The 22,797-nt window shown below is 37.0% G+C and overlaps 1 protein-coding gene across 1 annotated transcript; it reads left to right on the top strand.

Moving 5' to 3' along the window:
• Nucleotides 1-2,870: 2,870 nt before the first annotated feature.
• LOC122440872 (olfactory receptor 2W3) lies at nt 2,871-3,842 on the top strand. Its single transcript, XM_043467555.1, has one exon. It carries the CDS (start codon nt 2,871-2,873, stop codon nt 3,840-3,842), a length of 972 nt encoding a protein of 323 aa, XP_043323490.1.
• Nucleotides 3,843-22,797: the final 18,955 nt, after the last annotated feature.

The raw sequence follows: 22,797 nt of genomic DNA, 5'->3' as shown, positions 1-22,797 counted from the left end.
TAACAAAGTTAAAAAGATACATTAACTGATTTTAAAAAAAGACAGAATCATTTCTAGGGACATTTTCTAGGTGTGTAATCCTATACGTATACATGTATAAATATTCTTTTTTAATTTTATAACAACTCATGATTACTATTTCCTATTTTATAAACAAAAGATGTGTAAACATTAAAGTCTCCCTTAAACTCCATCTCATGTTCTAGAAGTGAGTCTTTTTGATAATTCAATGTACATATTTCTAGATATTGGTTCTATTTTGATATGAATATTTATATATAGATTTAGTGACCAAAACCATGGGACCAGACCACATATAAACTCACTATACATTACATTTTGCCTTTTCCTTGTTTAAAAGTAGTAAGATTTTTGGAAAAAAAAAAACAAGTGAAGCCACATACATATATTATTTTTATTTAGTAGTTATTTGTTTCAAGTTCACAAGGTTGTTATTTATTAAATCATTTCAAAAACTGAATATATACATTATTTCTGAGTATTATCTGTCTCAATGAATACTATAATGAAGACTTGGAGGAGTTGCATTACATGTTGTGTGTTAATAAATGCAGGACAGATTCCAATATGCAGAATTAATGAGTCAAAGAAAACTCACATGTGATTTAAAATTTTATAAGGTATAATTGTTTTTGTTAAAATAACATGAAGAATCTCAGCATATATGTTATTTATAATTAATGATCTCTTCTAATATTCTGCCAAAGATACTATTCCAATTTAAATTCTTATCAGGGGTTAATGGGCTCATTTCCCCACACTTTCCCCAAATCTGTATATACCACACCTATAAATATTTGCATATCTAAGAAGCAAATACATTTATATTTATACTTTATATACTCAATCATCAGTGAGAACAATTCTGATGTTTTATCACATTATTGTAAATAATTGTTTTTCTGTAAAATGTTCAAATTATTATCTACATTTACTTTGTTAAATATTTTCTTATTAAGGTAGCTTTCAGTTTTCATGTTGAAATTCTATAATATTGACATTATTCTTTAGACTTTGTTAGTTGTCTTTTTGTAGTATGCTGCTGCTAAGTCGCTTCAGTCATGTTTGACTCTGTGCGACCCCATGGATGGCAGCCCACCAGACTACTCTGTGGGAGTCTATACTATTTTGTAGTATAGATTTTTTTAAAAATATGGAATCAAATATATATTTTGCTTCATACTTTCAAAAATTGCAATTTATCTAGTAAGATCTACCTAAATCCAAGATGATCAGGAAATATAAAAAAGAGAAAGAGAGATGTATTGAGCAATGGTTGACTTTCTTATAGTGGCTGTATTTTTAACACTTTAAATATTTGATTTGTAACTAGTTTTGGTGAAAGAAGTAATTTAGGGATAGATCCATATTCCCCAACCCCAAATGCCTTTTCAATGATCATGTTGTTTATATTGCTGTCATTTTCTTTTTCTTTTTTTTTGTTTTTATTATATATTTATTTATTTGGCTGAATCAGGTTTTAGTTGCAACTTGCAGGATATTTCTCAGCAGCCCAATGGCTTCTCTCTAGTTGTGGTATGTGTGCTTAGCTGCCCACAGCATGCGAGATGTTAGCTCCCCAACCAGGGATGGAACCCACATCCTCTGCATTGCAAAGTGGACTCTTAACCACTGGACCACCAAGGAAATTCCGATCATGTTTTAATTATTATATTTTCACTGTATGTTTGTATGTATATAAAGGATAGTTTCTCCTTATTAGATTTTTTTTTTTCTTCAGAATTTTCCTGCCTAGTCTCATTTTTTTTTGGTATGTCATATGAGCTTTATATAGCATGCATATAAGCTTTCATATTTACCAACTTTTTCATATTAATAAAATAACGAACATATGTATAAATAGTTTGAGTGTGACCATATTAGATGGGAAAACTATGTAAAAGTAAATGATCTTTCAAATAGCTTGTAATTGTATCTTGTTGGCTAAGAGATTGTAACAGAGGATATTGGAATTGTAACTCAAATTGCTTGCAATCTACTTCTCTGTATCTGTCTGTAAGACTTGCTTTTGTGTCCTCAAACATTCTTTGCTTTGAATGTGATGGGTTCTTGGAATTTCAATTTGATAGAAGTTCTGAACATGTATGTAAATAATTGCATTAAAGTTGCATTATCCATTACAAAATGTTACATTTTTTCCTCAAGCAGTATATAGTATTTTGGAAGAAAAAAGTTATTCCTTCTATGCAAGACATATCTGAGAGAGAGAGAGAGAAAGACATTACACACACAGGGGTGGAAACATAGAGACAAAGACAGAGATGGCAGAAAAGAGACACAGAGAGATTAATTTTATGTGTATATATTTAGTAATATTTTATTGTCTTATACATTATCTATACAGATACTTTAAAATTACTTCAAGAATAATGATCAAATGAGTGAAGTGTGTCTTTGGGATAAAGAATAGATGAATATTCTGCATAAAATGAATATGTCTTTGGGCCTTTGAGGTTACAGCAGGAGCTTAAGAACTTATGTCTCAAGAAGAATCAATATTTGGGCCATGGCAGGATTTATCTTTCCTGACTTTGGGATTAGAGGCACTACCATCAGTGAAAGATAAAGACTCTAAGCCCCATTTTCTGTGTTCAAAAATTTGTTCTGCCCTTTCTGTAATATGATAATTTACTTAACACACATCTGTCTCAGTTTCCTTTTCTGTAGGTCAAAGATAGTAAGAGTGCCAACTTCATACCATTCTAGTTGGAGTTAAAAGAGTAAATACGTGTAAAAAACATAGAAGAATGCCTGGCTGATAGTAAACACTGCATTTTATTGGCTGTTCGCATTATCAGTATCAATATTCCTCTTCAGGTGCAGTAGAGATGGATGGAACCAATGAAAGCACCCAGGGAAATTTCATCCTTTTGGGGTTTTCTGATCGGCCCCATCTGGAGAGAATCCTCTTTGTGGTTATCTTGATCGCATATCTCCTGACCCTTGTGGGCAACACTACCATCATCCTGGTGTCTCGGCTGGACCCTCACCTCCACACTCCCATGTACTTCTTCCTCACCCATCTCTCTTTCCTGGACCTTAGTTTCACCACCAGCTCCATCCCTCAGCTTCTGTATAACCTGAGTGGACGTGACAAGACCATCAGCTACACAGGCTGTGCCATCCAGCTCTTCCTATTCCTGGGTCTGGGTGGTGTGGAATGTCTACTCCTGGCAGTCATGGCGTATGACCGGTTTGTTGCAGTCTGCAAGCCCCTGCATTACATGGTGATCATGAATCCACAGTTATGCTTGGGCTTAGTATCCCTTGCTTGGGGCTGTGGGGTGGCCAACTCCTTGGCCATGTCCCCAGTCACCCTACGCCTACCCCGCTGTGGGCGTCACGGTGTGGACCACTTCCTGTGTGAGATGCCTGCCCTGATACGAATGGCCTGTGTGAATACAGCTGCCGTTGAGGGCACTGTCTTTGTACTGGCAGTGGGCATTGTACTCTCACCCCTTGTGTTTATCCTGGTCTCCTATGGTTACATCGTGAGGGCTGTGTTATACATTCAGTCAGCGTCAGGCAGGCAAAAGGCCTTCAACACTTGTGGCTCCCATCTCACAGTGGTCTCACTTTTCTACGGAAACATCATTTACATGTACATGCAACCTGGAAAAAGCTCCTCCCAGGATCAAGGCAAGTTCCTCACCCTCTTCTACAACATTGTCACCCCACTCCTGAATCCCCTGATCTACACCCTCAGAAACAAAGAGGTGAAGGGGGCAATGAGGAGGTTGTTGCTGCATGACAGAGATAAGAAAGGAGTAAGAGTGAAAAGCCCAGACAGGCACCTCTAGCCTGGTTATGAACTCCATTGGGCAACATTGATGGAATCTGAGATTGTTGGATCAGATCTGGGTCTTACCTTTGTTTCCCAACTTATATACCTTTCTCTGGACTTCTTTACAACTGGCTTAGTTCATCGAAACCATGTATGTTTTGCGAGTGAACTGGAAAACACATATCACCCAAAAACCTCTAGGTGATCTGTAAAGCAGGTATGAAGACACAGTGATATAGATAGTTATAAGGATGAGTTACTCCAACTTTGTACTAGAGTGCCAAGAAGGAAACTTTTCTTAAAAATAATTTTGCCTTTGTTGTTTGTTTTTAATGCACTAATGCAATGATGGGTGTTTTAGTGAGAATGACCACAGATCAATCACTTCTCTTAGTCAACAGCCATCGATACGGGAATTCAGCATAGGGATACTCGCATTTTTCAAATTCCTATCTAGAGCCTTTCATTGAGTCATATGTGTTGTCTACAATTTGTCCCCAAACTTTAACATTTTCCCTAAAGTTTGTTGTAAGAACTTTGGATAAACCAAGAAGTTAACCTATAACAATAATAGGTGTGTCATTTAAATCTTAAAGCATCACTATTTCTCAGGTATGTTTTTATTTTGTTAGGGAGAAGGACCTGATGTTTATTAAGTTCCTGTTATAAGTCAGGTGCTCTTAAGTCATCTAAACCTCTCTGCATCTGTGGAGATCTTATGACTTGTATTACCCTTATTTTGCCCATATGGTACTTGAGGCTTTGAGGTTAAATCATTTACTCAAGTAGAACTGAACCAGGAAATTTCTCCATGTTCTGTGTGACTTTTAATCCCTGATGATTCTATTGCTACACAAACTTGTAAAGAGAAAAAATGTAAGCATTTAATAAGTAAAGCAAGCAGCAAGACTTATTTTGCTTCTTTGCATACTACAGTCCCAGATGTAGGAGAGGAAAAAGTTTTCCTGGAGCCTTTTTGAGTCCCTGTCTGGATCTGAAATTAAACATACAAAGATAGGTTAGTGGGAGAAAATCACACATATTTATTTAATATATGGTTTTCATGGCATAGGTTACTTCATGAGGAAATGAAGATCCCCAAAATTGTTTTTTTTTTTTAATTCCACATTTGATGAAGAGTGGACATTGGTGAAGAAATTTGATAGGCAATGGGGGTTGAGCTATTGGTAAGAAAGTGGGGAAAACTTAGCAAGGCCTGTGTATTTAGATGCCTCTCAATATTTCTTCATCTTTGAAATAAGAATGCTCCTTTCCTCAAGGAATAGGAAATAAGAAGGGTAACCTCATTGGAAGGTTTTATGAACCACTTCAGATGAAGGTCAGAAAGTCCTTCCTGCACCTGCCTTTTCACAAATGTCTTCAACTCAAATATGCAATACACCAAAATGTCATATTTTGTGCCAATATGTACTGAACCCCATTAAGGGTTTCTTCCAATTAATGTGCAAATGAATTACCCAGGATTTTTATAACATTTAGATTCTGATTTACTAGTCTAGTAGGATCCTGAAATTCTGCATTTCTGCAAATTTCCCAAGGGATGCCCTCACTCCCTTGCTGCTGGCCCTCAGATCACACTAATGCCATAGGAAATTAATCACCTGCCAATATTTTTAGCAGGATGCACACACTCTGGAAAAATCTGCGCTAGAACTCACAGATCCAGGGGAAATAAAATGGGGAAGAAATAAAGAGAAGAGGCTGACCGAGTGCTGCCTTCATGTCTGTTCTCAGTCCCCTCGGCTTCACGGCCTCTCCTCCACAATGGCCTTGTATCCCCACCCTCCCTTTCTAACCTCTTCACTCTCTCACCTTATCTCCAAGGACAGAGTCCCACTGGGGTCATTTAAGTATATATGAGCCAGGGACTACTGGAAGGGAGATGTCTGTGCTTCAAGGGGATAAATTTGAACATTCCAAAATGCTTTTTTAAAGAAGTAATGATTTGGGCTTCCAGGGTGGCTCAGTCGGTAAAGAATCCGCCTGCAATGCAGAAGACCTGGGTTTGATCTTTGGGTTGGGAAGATTCCCTGGAGGAGGGCATGGCAACCCACTTCAGTATTCTTGCCTGGAGAATCCCCATGGACAGAGGAGCCTGGCGGACTGCAGTCCATGGGTTCGCAAAGAGTGAAACACGACTGAGCAACTCAGCACAGCACAGCACAGTGACACGCTTGGGCTGATGAAATAAGAGAATGAAGAATCTCCACACTGTACTCCATAGCGGCTGTACTAGTTTGCATTCCCACCAACAGTGTAAGAGGGTTCCCTTTTCTCCACACCCTCTCCAGCATGTATTGCTTGTAGACTTTTTGATAACAGCCATTCTGACTGGCGTGTAGTGGTACCTCAGTGTGGCTTTGATTTGCATTTCTCTGATTATGAGTGATGTTGAGCATCTTTTCATGTGTTTGTTAGCCATCTGTATGTCTTCTTTGGAGAAATGTCTGTTTAGTTCTTTGGCCCATTTTTTGATTGGGTCATTTATTTTTCTGGAATTGAGCTTCAGGAGTTGCTTGTATATTTTTGAGATTAATCCTTTGTCTGTTGCTTCGTTTGCTATTATTTTCTCCCATTCTGAGGGCTGTCTTTTCACCTTACTTATAGTTTCCTTTGTTGTGCAAAAGCTTTTAAGTTTAATTAGGTCCCATTTGTTTATTTTTGGTTTTATTTCCATTACTCTGGGAGGTGGGCATACACACCAAGTAAACCAGATCTGAAAGACACGTGTACCCCAATGTTCATCACAGCACTGTTTATAATAGCTAGGACATGGAAGCAACCTAGATGCTCCTCAGCAGATGAATGGATAAGAAAGCTATGGTACATATACACAATGGAATATTACTCAGCCATTAAAAAGAATTCATTTGAATCAGTTTTAATGAGGTGGATAAAACTGGAGCCCATTATACAGAGTGAAGTAAGCCAGAAAGATAAACACCAATACAGTATACTAAGGCATGTATATGGAATTTAAAAAGATGGTAATGATAACCCTATATGCAGGACAGAAAAAGAGACACAGACATATAGAACAGACTTTTGGACTCTGTGGGAGAAGGCAAGGGTGGGATGATCTGAGAGAATAGCATTGAAACATGTATATTATCAAGTGTGAAACAGATCGTCAGCCCAGTTGGATGCATGAGATAAGTGCTCAGGGCTGGTGCACTGGGAAGACCCAGAGGGATGGGATGGGGAGGGTGGGGGGAGGGGGGATCAGGATGGGGAATACATGTAAATCCATGGCTGATTAGTGTCAATGTATGGCAAAAACCACTACAATATTGTAAAGTAATTAGCCTCCAACTAATAAAAATAAAGGAAAAAAAAAGAAATAAGAGAATGAGAGCTACTTGTATGGTAGTTAGAGTCTCTCCTTAGAGTTATAAAATTCCACAGTGCTTCCTTGATACAGAACTAATGGGGGGAAATTTAAGCAATAACCAGGGCTCGTAGATGATCAGCCCTAAAAAATTGTTCATAGGGCTTCTCCAAACTCATTCTCTTTTTGGAAATAATTTGCTGGACATCTTAAATGAGCTTGAAGAGCAGCCTCTTGAGAAGAAGGGACATAAGGAATAGTAACTGAACTATTGCCAGTGTTCCTAACTTTGGAAAATACCCTAAAGATAGCAAAGAATGTTCACAGAACTCTAAGGAATGAAAATAGTCCTGTGCTCACTGTGGTGATTTTTATTATGCTTCTTAAGTTAAGGGACAGATTTCAACTGAGTAAAATTTAAAGATTTTATTGGCTTTATTCAGTGATGTATGCTCAGGCATCATTTCTCTAGCAGAAAGGAAGCAACTAAACTACTGTGCAAAATGAAAGATGCTTATAGGCAGAAGCAGGCAGGAGACCTGTACTTGGCAAAAACACATTTGTTTTTGTGCTGTTACTTGTTACTTTCCTTATAGGAGAGAACAAATATCTAAGGTAGATTACCTAATTAATGCTGATCATGCAATCCTAATTGGCTGGCTTAAGATTCCATTTCTAGGAGAGCTGAAATGATAATTTAAAAATCTGATGATGTGGAGTTTATAATGAGCAACTCCATTTAGATCTGTTGTCTATAATATCTCTGATTATTTTATGACATGGGGGAACCAATAAATATAGTTGCTATGGAATTGTATAAGATACTCCACTTACTGGGTCTAAGCCAGAACAAAGTTGATTTTACTGGAGTCCCATACTTCCAGAAAATAACTACAGATAAGAAAACCCCTTACTCTTTTTATACCCCACTAAAGGGCAAACTGTGAAGAATGACTCATCCTCACATAACTCATATACATCCCCCCTCTCTTCTTCCAAAGACTCATTACTCCCTTTTTTAGCTGCTAAGTAAGTTCCTTAAGCCACTTTCTTTACAAGGAGATTTTCCTCATGTTGAAATATATTTCTAGGCCCAAAATGGAGATGCTTATCCCTAGGGTGCAACATCAGCAAACCAAAATTCTGTGTTCTGCTTGACGAGAAATGCAGTATAACCAGTCAGCCAATTTCCAAATGCCCCAAGGTAATTCTGGACTTTATTCTTGGTTGGTCCTTGATCTTTTAAAATAAGGTCAGATATGCATTGGAAGAGAAACAGGCCCCAAATGGAGCCATTTGTGCTAAGACCCATGTCAGCAAAGTAAGACTTAATATCCAATTTAATTGCAGTCATAACCTCTTCCAGGAATACGGTCTCAACAGCTCAGTTTGGAATTTTATCATCAGCACCGATGAGGTAATCCACCATGTAACCCTCTTCCCTCCCCAGAAGGTCCTTTACCTAAGCCTGAAGTCATCCATTCTTTCTCTTCTGCCTATGTAGGCCTTCCATTTTGCACAGCTCCTCAGAACTCTTCTCTACTTGTTAGATGGAGTGTTGCCTGATTCATGAATTATTTTATAAAGCCAATTAGGTCTTTCAAATTTGCTCAGCTGAATTTTTGTTATTTATTGGGTTGGCCAAAGATTCATTTTCCCCCCACAAAATGGCTCTAGTAGTGCTTTGTTGTCTTTAACTTCATTTGAATTGTTATGTTAGATTGTAGTGTGGCAGCTATTAGCATGCATTAAAAAAAAATCAAAATTGATGAATTTTTGTGTAGCCATTTTAATATTGAAGATGGAAGAAAAAAACATTTTCAGCATATTATGCTTTATTATTTTAAGAAAGGTAAAAATGCAACTGAAATGAAAGAACAGATCTCTGCAGTGTATGAAGAAGAAGGTGCTATGACTGATTGAATGTGTCAAAAGTGGTTTGTGAAATTTTGTGCTGGAGGTTTCTGGCTAGACAACGCTCCGTGATCAGTTAGATAAGTTGAAGTTGATAGCAATCAAACCGAGATATTAACTGAGAACATTCAACATTGTACCATGGGGGAGACAGCCGACATACTCAAAATATCCAAATCAAGCATTGACTATCATTTGTACCAGCTTGATTATGTTAATCACTTTGATGTTTGGGTTCCATATAAGTTAAGTGAAAAAATCTCCTTGACCGTATTTCTACATATGATTCTCCACCGAAATGTAAGGAAATTGTTTCATTTTAAAAACAAATTGTGACAGGCAATAAAAAGTGGATACTGTACAATAATGTGCAATGGAAAAGATTGTGGGAAAAGCAAAATGAACTACCACCAACCACACCACAGGCCAATCTTCAGACAAAGAAGGTGATGATGTATATATGGTGGAACTGGAAGTGAGTCCTCTATTATTAGCTCCTTCTGGAAAACAAAACAATTAATTCTCACAAGTACTGCTCCCAATTTGATCAACTGAGGAGCAACACTCAACAAAAAAGTGTCCAGAATCAATCAACAGAAAATGAATAATCTTCCATCAGTATACTATAAGTCTACATTTTTCTTTCTTTCTTTCTTTTCTTTTCTTTCTTTTTTTTTTTTGATGACCAGGCAAAAACTGTTACAGTTTGGCCAAGAAATTCTGATTCATCCGCTGTATTCACCAAACATTACATCTTCAGATGTCCATTTAGTCTTTACAAAATTCTCTTAATGGAAAAAAATTCAATTCCTGAAAAGACTGTAAATGGTACCCGGAATAGGTATCTTTTCTTTGCTCAAAAAGACAAAGAGTTTTGGGAAGATGAAATTATAAAGTTGCCTTTAAAATAGCAGAAGTTAGTGTAACAAAATGGTAAACACATTGTTCAATAAAGTTATTGGTGAAAATGAAAAAAAAAATGTGTCTTTCATTTTTACTTTAAAAAAATGAAGGAACTTTTTGACCAATGAAATAATATGTGCAACCTCAGCTGTTCATGCACTCTTCTTGCACTGCCATTTCTATACAGCTCACTCTTGCCCAAACATCATTGCAGAAGAGTGTTCCACTGCTTGTCAGGCACTGAACTCCAATCCTTGAATCATTTTCCCTGAAATAAAGGGCATTAAACTTGTTAATAATTTATTTTTGTCATTTGACTCTCTTTAAGGAATGCCCTTTATATTGCACTAGCTTGAAAAAGTCATCTCCTTAATTTTCCAGCACACTTTGCTTCACAGTTATTTTTCCACATGTTGAAAAATTGAGATTAAATTGTGTCAACATGTGACATAGGACAGAATAGGATAAATTGACTTCTCTAGTGGGTGAATGGTTTTCTGTTCCAATCATTGCTTGTTGACTACAACTCTTTCTTCAGGTACTCCTTTTTTATTCTCTCTTAATGGTGCCTCTTCTTTAAACAGGCCTTATGTCTTATTTTTTGTCTACCTATTTTTTATTTTCTATCTCTATTTTGATTCTTGTCTAATCAACTCTTTTTTAAACTATAGCCAGGACTCCTCCTATTAATGCCACAATTACCATGCATATTTTAAAAAATAACTTTCAGTAAAATCATGACTCATAAATATAAGTGAACTCATGTTAAAGGCTTTTTTTTTTTTTTTTTTTTTTTTTACTCATAAGATCTGAGGTGTTCAGTCAGATGCTATAAAGAGCTTAATGGAAATTGAAGCCAGTAAAACTTTACTAAGTTAAGAAATGTTGATTTGAAGTGAAAATACAGCAAAACCGTTTTGTCCACTGGGTGGAAGGCAGTCAATTAAATGTCTACTAGACACGGCATGACACGCATATCTATTAATTGCCTACAATTTATAGGAAGTGCAGAATAGCTCAAACTCAATGAAAGGGGGCTAGAATCTGATAGCCAGACATGTGTGCCAGAGACAGTAGCTTTCTTCAGAAACACAACTTTTTTTTTTCTATACTGCTAAAAACAGGGCTTTCTAAGTGCCAGAGTGCTGGAGAATCCATCTGCCAATGTCGGAGATGTGGGTTTGATCCCTGGGTCGTGAAGATCCTCTGGAGTAGGAAATGGCATCCCACTCCAGTATTCTTGCTTGGAAAATTTCATGAACAGAGGAGCCTGGTGGTCTATAGTCCACGGGGTCACAAAGAGTTGAACACACTGAACAACTGAACAGAAAAGCAATTAGCACTTTGGGGGTCTTTGATATGTGGCTGCCACTATTAGGGTTTTACCTGCATTTAATCATTAAATCCTCATTAAAGATACTGAACTGGGTAGTGTCACATCTGTATTACCAGTGAGAGAGTCAGAGCTCATCTATTTTAATATCCAGTTCCTGGGGGAGTAAGAACGCAGTAGTTTAGCCACTGTGCTATATCCCTTGTATGTAATCCTGAGTGGACTAGTGGGGTTCAGGAAATGTTAGTCCAAAACATGGTACTTTAGCATGTTGAATAGTTTAAACAGAAAGAGTTTGAGAGAATGCGATAAGCTAGAAGACTGACCTTTCTCTCACTCATGTCCCCTGAAATATGTCATAAAATTCCCATGTGAGAGGTGCCCTCCCCAAACCTGGAGTAATGGAACATTCTTATCACTAAAGACAAAAGGATACTAAGAGGAATTCTAGCAATCAGACTATGCCAAGTTTCCCAGAGTTTACTACACTTACCTCACACTCCTTAAACTATCACATTCATCCATGACAGTCCACTCTTCATCAAGCCTAGCATAAAAATATTCAGAGCTAAGTCTTTTTTTTTTGGGGGGGGGGTCTCATTTCCTTGTGAAGTTCCGTGTCACATAAAACTTATATTAAATCAATTAATGTGTTTTTCTTTTGTTAATTTATCCTTGTTACTTTAATTTTTGGACTTAGCCACTTTAATTTATTCTTGTCACCTTAATTTTCAGACCTAAGAGGACCCAGGAAAACTTTTTCCTCTTCTAGAAGTTGGAGTCCTTGTATTAATAAGTCCTGCAGACACTGTGATTTAAAGTATATTTCTCCACCTGAGAAACTAATGGCTTTTTCTTTTGCTTTTTTAACCACAATAAAGTTTCCTCTTCTGTTAAAAATTCAACTGAAGAGTTTAAAAGAAATTTATTGCCTTTATTCATGGATATTCATGAATCAAGCAGCTTCTTATCTAGCAGATAGAAAGAAGCTTTGAAGAGCTATACAAGGCAAGCTATTTTATAGCCTTGTGGCGAGTCATACTCCACAATGAGTCTCACCTATTAGACCAATCCACAATTTTCATCTTCACGGTAGGTGTTGCAAAGGAGACCAAAACTGCATCATTCATCTACTGATTCATTGCCAATTAAATATGGTAAGCACCTATTATGTGTCAGCTAATTTTTCAGGAACTGGAGTTATAGCAGCAGATATGACTACAAAGATTCTTACAATTGAATAAAATTGAACACACAGACACATAGATATACAATATAAATAGTGAAAGTGAAAGTTGTTCAGTCATGTCCGACTCTTTGTTCCATGGCCCATACAGTCCATGGAATTCTTTAGGCCAGAAAACTGGAGTGGGTAGCCTTTCCCTTCTCCAGGGAATCTTCTGAACCCAGGGATCAAACCCCCATCTCTCACATTGCAGGCAGATTCTTTACAATATAAAAAGTAAAATAATTAAAGATATGACAACTGCTAGACAAAATAACAGGTATTATATCTGAGTCAAGTGTCTATGTGCAGGTTGCAAACTATGAATTTTAATCTGAATATTTTGAGTTGAAGTTCCTTTTGTAGACTGTCCTAAAAAAGAGTCTGAAATTCTATGTAGAGCCTATAGCAGGTATTTATTTGGAAATTTCTGAAAATAATTATGATCAAAACCATGACGAAGACAGATATATTCCAGGAAATGATAAATGTTGAAGTGGTCAACTGAGGCAAAGGACTTCATGAGTGGCAAAAAAAAAAAAAAAGAGAGAGAGAGAAGAGGTGATTGAAAAGGAGGAATAGAACTAGCTGAGGTGAATGAGAAAAACTGCCAAAAGGGAGGAGCACATATCAGTGAGATCAGAGAATCATTAAAGGAAACTGCAAATGTCTTATGTGATGTGACAATCCCAGGGATATTAGAAACCTTTGTGAAAGCAGTTTTAGGAAAGCATTAGGATTTCTAATGTGCTGAACATTTAATACAGGACAAGACAAAACTTAATCCTCATTTTTATGGTACTTGTCTGAGAAAGGAAGAGGGATACAAAATAGTCCAGAGTTAGAGATGGGGAAGGAATGACCTCTGCCCCCAATAGACTTTTTCTTGAAAAAACTTAGTTGACAGTGTTAAACATAAGGCCTCTGAAAGCACAATTAAAAGAGAAAAGATATCAAGTCAACAGTAAGTGTAGATTTTTTAAAAAGTTTTGATACATTTGACCTAATTCACATTTAAAGTTAAATAAAAAAAAATTAAAAATTAAATCACAAGGAACTGCTAGAAGTTATTATCCCTAATAAAAACAAAGTTCTTCCTCATCACAGAGAAAATTGGTGCATGCAAACTCTACAAACATAGGGTCTTGTAGTTTTGTCATCTCCAGAGGCTGGCAGCCATTCTTCATGAAATATTTTTGAATAGATGAATGAAGTAATAACACAATAAGGGGATGTTGTGTAACTGACACTAGAGTATGTAATTACTGATGCAATGGATGTAACAGAAAAGAAATCATTCAAGATGAAGTGTGTGTTTGCTCAGTAGTGTCAACTCTTTGTGATTCCATGGACTGTAGCCTGGCAGGCTCCTCTGTCCATGGAATTTTCCAGACAAGAATACTGGAATGGGTTGCTTTTCCTTCTCCAGGGGATCGTCTCAAATCAGGGATTGAACCTGAAGCTCCTGCATTGGCAGGCGGGTTCTTTACCACTTAGCTACCTGGGATGCAATGGATGTAAGAGACAAGAAATCACTCAAGATGAAGAAGGAAGGAAGACAATTCTCAAAGGAGACAGGAGAGAAAGCAGATCAGAGCACATGTGGGGAAAGCAGTCTTCTCTTAGATGAGGAACAATTCCTGCTCTGCAGTTACAGACAGAGGTAGCAAAGGAGCACTTAGTTGCAAGTAATAACAACAGAAGTTATCCAGGGGATAGCTTACTTGTCCCAATATTTTTTTAAGTGCTTTACTTATATTATTTTATCAAAAATCATAAGAAATTGATGTGGCACTCATAACTGCTAGCAAACAGTAACTTTACCTGTTAGAATCTACTCTGACCTCATGGTTAATGCTTATTTGTTATTTGTTGCCATCCACTGCAACATTTACTGTAGCAGAACAATGACAACCACAAAAGCCACAAATAACCTCTCACCTCCTGTCTGCCTAGAACTAAGCTATTCAACTTTAATTTCAAGATAGCATTGAGAACTAATAGGAAAAAGCACTTATCATCATGTCTACACTGTCAAGCTCTTCATATACCACTTGTTTCTGTTTATTGCACTGTTATCACAGACCATATGATCATGGTTATGACAAGCAAGACACAGGGACAATTGTGCATTCACTCTCAGAGTCAGGATTATCCTCTATTTTAATTGAAAAAGTCCTTGGGATACACATGGGAAAATTAGGTCCCTATTAACAGTTGATTGATTTCAATCATATTCTAAATAATGGGCCTGGGAACTAAAATAACTAGAAACTGACAATCAAAAATAACAAGAGTAATGATATCCATTTAATTAGTAAAGTCTTCTTTTTTTAATCTACTTAATTAAGAAGATAACCATAGGGTGAAGAATGCTTCATTTCTTCTTGGAAGCAGCAGAGTATTAAGGGAATGCATACATACTGGAAAAAAAAAAAAAAACAGAACAAAGATTCATTTATGAGTCTTTTATTGTATTTTATAAACTTAAAGAGAGCCAAAGCCAATTGTTCATAATTTTGCTTTCTCTATCTGTGGAAAGTTGACATCTATCAAGTAGAATGGCTTTTTCAAAACAGGATTAAGAGATGGAAAATAGTTACCTGAACATCAAAGGAAAATCTTGACAATGTGATTGTTGTGGTAGATTCTACATGATTCCCTGTGAGCTTCCTTCTCAATGCCCACACCTTCACATGTTCCTTTCCCCCAAAGTGCAGGTGGGAACTAACACTTCCTTCAAATCAGTAGAATTGGCAAATGCAGTGGGAAGTCAGTCCTTTGATTAAGTGATGTTGTATAATAAATGTGAAGTTTTTTGCAGGTGTCATTAGGGTTTTAAGTTGATTGATTTTGGATTAATTTTTAAAAGATTATCTTGAGTGGCTCTGACTACATCACATAATGGTCCAAAAGTGAGAGACTGAACTTTCAATGAGGTCAAAGAGTTTAACTCCTGCTGGCCTCAAAGAAGAAAGCTGTCATTAGCTCCACAACCCAAAGTAAAAGAATTCTGCTAACAACTGCTTGAGCCTGGAAGTGGAATCCACCCCAGTCAAGCCTCTAGATGAAAACACAACCCAGCTAATACCTTTCTTTCAGTCTTGTGAATCCGAGTGCAAAGGACCCAGATATGCTATATAGAAGCTGATGACCCACTGAAACTGAGATAATAAATTTGTGTTTAGTTTTAACTCACTAACTCTGTGGTAATGTGTTTCACAAAGATGGAGAACTAATATGGCCACTTTGCCAGAACCAATTACTTTTGGGCAAAGGACACATTCACCTCAAAGCGATCTTACAAGAAGGGAGCCAACATAACAAATACTCTTAGCTTCTTAAGCTCTTCTCTTCTTTCCATACATTGTGATGGCCCATTGACCAAATCCAGTTGGAATCCAGAAGACAGAGGAACGTCTTTGCTTTATCCATAGTGAATGAAACATGGAATTAAAAGAGATCCAGAACAGTTGAGCTATTTTGACTGTCAGCCTCCACATTTTTCCTTTGCCTGGATAAAAAGTATAAGCCCCCAACAAAAGTTTCAAAGCACACAAAGTATCATCAGCTGTTTCTGTGGACAGAATGAATTGGTCATATTCCCACCTGAGGTCTCAAACATTAGCTAACTCATGTAGAAAAAAGAAAAAAAAGAAAACAAACAAATATATAAAAAGCATAAACGAGCTGCTCTACTCCATTTCTTTAGCTGTCGTGAGGCCAAAGTTACAACTTAGGCTTTTATTTCCTAACTCCCTTTCATGGTCCCTTTAGGCTCAGCCAGCTCCTCAGTGGTAAAGTGACTCTATGTCTTCATCAATGCAGGATATGTGTTTTTATGGCCTTGTCCTCGTTTTATTGCTGATGTTTGTCACTGTCCAGATTCAGTGAACATGGGGTTTTTAGAGATGCTCCAGCTGCCTTATGCTCCTTTTAGTTGATTCTAATTACTCCATCCAGTTCAGAGATCTGCTTTCTTGCTTTGGGGGCAATGGCATGAAGAACTAGATAACCAGGATAAACTCTCAGCTTTCAACTGAACAGAAACTTGGGTGCTTTCCTGGGTGAAATCATTCCTCTAAGGACACCAGGTCCGCCCATACCCTCTAAGTCCAATAATATGGTTCTGAGCCCAAAAATGCTTCCGAGAAATAACTAAGTGTAACAGTGAGTAGAGTCACCTACAATTCCTCCTTGTATCTATACAATCTAGCTAAGGGAAGGTCAACACCATGCATTGGCTATTGTTTTAAAGCATGTTGCAGATTAGGCAGATGGGACCCAAACTTTGCAATGTGCACTCTCAAAGCTGGTGCCATAATTGACCTTCAGGAGAACACTGCATTGCTCTATTAAGCCATACCCCTTCCAGGTATGACTGGTGTAATCCAAGAATTTGAGCCTATTGCTACATTTTCTTGGCAATAAAATATGCCCATTGATGGGAGGCAATGTTAAAAATGCAACTGTTTTGGATAGAACCCCATGTGCATTTCCCCAAGTTCCGTATCTCAGTCGTATCTGACTCTTCATGATCCCATGGACGGTAGCCCACCAAGCTCCTCTGTTCACGGAATTCTCCAAGCAAGAATACTGGAGTGGGTAGGTATTCCCTTCTTCAGAGGACCTTCCTGATCCAGGGATCAAACCTATGTCTCCTGCACTGTAGGCTGATTCTTTACCATCTGACCTACTAGGGAAGCCCAGATCACCATGTAGGGCTACAGAAAATCAAGCAGGCAGAAATCACCCTAGAAAGTGATGAAAAATATGAATGTGGATTTTGCAACTATACTTGAAAAGATAACTCATTACAATATATGATGGAGTCTAGAGCAGTCTGCTCTTCATAGACTGTGTTCATCGGGGAATGTTGCTATTCAGCAGCTCTGTAATGACTTCCAGTGTTACCAGATGGGACATGCAGCAGTTGTAGCATAAAAGGTAAAGATGAAACTGTAGACCAAGGTAGGTGGTGGATCATATAATTAAGCACATGACTGTCCCCTTCACTGACACCTTGGCCACTACGTACCTGGGCCCATGGTGCAAACAGCACATTGGCTGTGTGTCAAACAGACTGTATGACATCCACAACAATGATATAGATTTGTCACTATTATAATTCCCCATATACATAAAGCAAAATAGAAGAATATGTTTGTTAAGTAACTACCCATGTCTAGAAAGGAGCAGAACTTGATGTTTAAACCTAGAACCTTTAAAAGATACTTTATCAATTTCCTTTTTATTCTGGAAATATATATGAGAAGTTATAACTGAAGGAGATTCTCAGATTCCTTAGGAATGGAAGAATAAACAGATTCAAGGCCAGGAAGAGTATCATGGAGACAGGCTGATATATTTATTAGACATGGAAAACTGTGTGGATCCAAAGACTTCTGACTATAGTTAGCTAATCTTGACATAGTGGGAATTAAATCTCTTGGCCATCTAAGGAGTCCTTATATAATCTTTCAAACTAACAGTAATCTGGATGAACAGAGGCCTAACCTGAGCCAGCTAAAGGAAAAACACAATCTTCTACTCATTTTCAGATTCACATCAGTTCCTAAATAAAAAGAATTAGACTAGCAATGAGACAAGGTGCACTTGCTAAATTCTTCTTCCTTAGTCCCCCAGGTTTTTACTGAAATTCCTGCTCCTGAATATATCTAAGGAGACTTCTAACTATTTACACAGGTAAATAATGCCCAGGGGAAAGTGCATACTTTGGCAGGGTAATAAATTTTATCTGATAAAACATAGGTAATGGGCTGTTTATGAGCATTAGGTAGCAAACAACTTGAATCTGGCATACCAAAAGACAGTGTGTTATGGTCCAGTTGTTATTTTCCCAGTTCAGAGGAAATAACTGAAACAAACAGACGTAGAAACTAGTGACATATTCACACAAACATGTGAATAGGAATGTTCCTGGCCCATGCCATGCCACGCTAAGTCACTTCAGTAGTGTCTGACTCTGTGTGACCCTATGGACTGCAGGCCACCAGTCTCCTCTTACATGGGAGTCTCTCAGGCAAAAGTACTGGAGTGGGTTGCCATGCCCTTCTCCAGGGGATCTTCCTGATCCAGGGATTGATTCTGGGTCTCTTAAGTCTCCTGCATTAGCAGGCAGTTTCTTTACCACTAGTGGTCCTGGCCCATACAGAAGCGTGTTTTTGTCACAAAGCTAAACAATACTGCCACCTGGAGGAAGCAAAAAAGATAAGAGCTTTATCCCATGGTTCAAAATGTGTGTGTTTAGAGGTAAGGGAGAGGGGGTGGGAAGATACATGTAATATCATTATTTCTTTTTTTATTTTTCTTTCTTTCTTTTATCTCCAACACAGATTAGTTTTTAGAAGTTACAGTGTACTATCAAGAATATAAGTAAATTGTTATCCCTGTTACAGTGCCAGTATCATATTTAGGAGCCTTACTGGAATAAATAAATAAATATTGAAACACTGGCTTAATCAAGGAAATAGTGCATCTCTCAGGAAGCAGTAGTGTAAACTCTTAGACAAATATGCAGTACCCAGAAAAAAAAACAAGAAAATCTTCAGGAATATAGGCAAGAAAGGAGACTTACAGCTTGCATGTGAGAAACTCACCCAACAGACAGAATTTGCTAAGTTGTCTGTTTGCTTCTCTTCAAGGAATTAGAATGGGCAGTAAATTCAAACATCTTTAGATTTCCAAAAGGCATCTTTTCTAAAACTTTTAAATTGGCTTAAGCTCTATTCTCCCATATACTATCTTTATTTAATGACTCTTTCTCACATAGGATGTGTTTTTCCAGATATATTTATACCAATATCTAGGTTTATTGTAGTCAAAGTCCTGTAAACCTAATGTCCTAAGACCAAAAATTTTATAAAATTACTCAATACATGCCAGATTCTAGGGAGATGAGGTAATTTTTTTGAAAGATAATAATTACAACAAAAGTTATGCTATTTGAATAATTAATTACATTTATATGCTCATAAATAAAATCCTTAAAGGTAATTTAGTATTTTAACTTTGCAAGAATTTTTATTTGTTTATGGGAGCATGATCTCTTTACAGCGTTGTGCTATTTTCTGCTATACAACAAAGTGAGCCTGCCATGTTGTTTAACTGCTAAGTCGCGTCTGACTCTTTGCGACCCCATGGACTGTAGCCTGCCATGCTCATCTGTCCATGGGATTTCTCAGGCAAGAATACTGAAGAGGGTTGCCAGTTCCTTCTCCAGAACCAGCTATATGTATACATCTATGCACTCCCTCTTGAACCTCCCTCCCATCTGCCCATCCGACTCCTCTAGGTCATCACAGAGCACCAAGCTGAGCTCCCTGCGCTATCCCGCATGTTCCCCTAGCTATCCATTTTACAGAATGTATATATGTCAGTGATACCCTCCCAATTCATCCCACCCTCCCTTTTCTCCACTGTGTCTACAACTTCTCTATGTCTGCATCTCTGTTCCTGCCCTGGAAATAGGTTAATCTGTACCATTTTTCTAAATTCTATATATATTTTTATATACATGCATTAATATATGATACTTGCTTTTTCTGTTTCTGACTTACTTCACGCTGTATGTCAGACTCTAGGGCTTGAATGGTATAACTGGGATGAAGAAAGAGATTTTGTTGTTCAGTTGCTAAGTCATATCCTACTCTTTTGCAACCCCAGGGACTGTAGCCCTCCAGCCTCATCTGTTCATGGACTTTTCCAAGCAAAACTACTGGAGTGGTTTGCCATTCCCTTCTCCAGGGGATCTTCTTGATCCGGGGTAAAAATCCATGTCTCTTGCATTGACAGATGGGTTCTTTACCTCTGAGCCACCAGGGAAGGAAGAGAAGCTAGAGGTAAAATAAGTAAAATATCAACTTTCTTTATGCTAAGGTTAGAGTTTAACCAATAAATTGTTCATTTGACCAATTTTAACATTACTGGTGAAAAATTTGGTTTCATTGACAAAGTTCTAAAATAGTTCAGAAAGTAAAAGAATTAGATAACCTTGGAAGATGTGATATAAATTGTATATATATTTTCTTTAAAGTATATTTTTTCCTACCAAGATTATATTTCATTTTAAAATACTCTTTGAAAATTCAATATCTTAGAAGATAGTTTAAAAATAAAGCAAATATATTGAAAGATAAATGTATATCTGAATTTGTTAACTTAAAAGGAAAAAGAAGACACCAATGAATAAATTCACTTACCTTTTTGCACAGAAGATAAAAGTCAGATATTTTAAAATGTTATGACAAGGGAATTCTGTGGTTATGCTAAACTTAGGAAACTAGTATTCTGGATAAGTTGAAATGTGTGATGAGGTGTATACATATATTGTGAAATCAAGTCTCATTGATTTGACTGGTCAATAGTGTTATGTTTAGTGGGGAATGGCCAACCAGATTACAGGCAATCTATAGTCCTTTACCTGTTTGATATGATTATAATCAGTTAAAACACAGTATTCAGGTTTTGTATGTCCTAGTCAACTAGCATTATAAATTAAAAAAAATATTTTATTTATGAGACTGATCTTATAAATTTATATATACACATATAAATTTGTAGTTATACATATATAATGCAAATTCAATTGAATAGGAGAACTAAGGTTGAATTGAATCAATCTTAATTACATTGGCAAAAATCTTTTTTGACATAACTTAAGTGGCTCTAGTGATAAAGGACCTGCCTACCAATGAAGGAGATGTAAGAGACTGGGTTTGATCCCTGGATCAGGAAGATTCCCTGGAAGAGGAAATGAAAACCCACTCCAGTGTTCTTGCCTGGAGAATCCCCTGGACAGAGAAGCCTGGCAGGCTACAGTCCAAAGGGTCTCACAGAGTCAGACATGACTGAAGCGACTTAGCGCACACGCAGTCATGAGAAAGGTAAAAGTCATCATCACATTAAATAAAGAAAATGAGTATACAAAGACAGAGGTTTCCAACCCCCAGGCTGTGGACCAGAATTGTCTAGCATAGCCGGAGGTGAGCAGTGGGCCAGTGAAGGATACTTCATCTGCAGCTCTCCATCACTCTCCATGGCTCAGATTACTGCCTGAATCATCCCCTTCACTCCCTCCTCACCCCCACCCATGGAAAAATTGTCTTCACAAAACCAGTTCTTGGTGCCAAAAATGTTGGAGGACCACTGTACTGGGACATAAGTTTTTAAGGGCTATCTTAGAATTTGGAGTACTGAACTCAATCAGAAACTCTGTAGCCCATAACATGTATCTATGCACTGTATTTTTTATTACTGACCTTCATTCCCAATGTGGTCCCAAAAGTTGACTTTGTTACTTTAAGATGTTTATTTATATGATGACATAAAATTTGGTTAACTTTAACTGATTTCATTTTCATTATTTTAATTTTAGAGAATGCATATAAAGATTCAGATTTAGATGATTGACAGTATTTTATAGGAAGCCAAAGGTTCTTTTTAGAAGCTTTGAGTTATGTCAACTGCATCCACAGACAGATGACCAAACTGACAACAGAAGTGTATGTAACCATTCTCATACTGAATTGTTAGAGCAATTTAGTCCCATTTGTTTCATTATTCTGGCAGTCATTCTAATACTCCTTAGAGAAGTGGTTGGAATTTCCTCTACATAGAAGATGACCAGTTCAAAAGAAGAGAGCCAAAGACTACTGTAGTTTAGATTTCTCCCAGAAAAGCGTTATCTTCATTTGATACATATATTCACTAATTTTTTAAAAAATACTTTGCCTTTGCCTCTTCTTAGAACTTCCATTGAGTGACTCACTCATTTGTGTGAACAAAGAAGGATCATGAGGTATATGAGGAGATTCCTTTTCATGAAAAATATAAACAGAACAAACAAAATGATGAAACATGAAAGAAATATAAACGTATCAGGAAGAAGAATTAACCTTAGAGAAATTACTTTCAAGAAATACAGAAGATATAAACTGCAAAAAATATAAGATCTACAGAAATATTCCTTGACAAAGCTAAAATATATTCTTTCTACTTAAAAGTGTGATGAATAGTTTTAGAAAATCAATGGAAATGTTAGATGACCAAAATGAGGAAATGGTAAAATAAAAACACAAAAGAATAAAAACGAGACATAAAAGAGGAAAAACAGAAAATTAGTGCAGCAGATCCAACACTGAGTAATAACACTTCTACAGCTAGAGAACAGAGGAAAGGGAAGTAAGACTATCAATGGAATAAATCAAGAACATTTCCTAAGTTGT

The sequence above is a fragment of the Cervus canadensis genome, chromosome 4, assembly GCF_019320065.1.
Source record: "Cervus canadensis isolate Bull #8, Minnesota chromosome 4, ASM1932006v1, whole genome shotgun sequence".
Lineage (NCBI taxonomy): Eukaryota > Metazoa > Chordata > Mammalia > Artiodactyla > Cervidae > Cervus > Cervus canadensis.
The sequence above is the reverse complement of the archived record's forward strand: the minus strand, read 5'-3'. Positions and strand labels throughout refer to the sequence as shown.

Bases quoted from the DNA above. Each gene is read 5' to 3' on its own strand.
- LOC122440872 (XM_043467555.1), top strand. From the start codon at position 2,871: ATGGATGGAACCAATGAAAGCACCCAGGGAAATTTCATCCTTTTGGGG.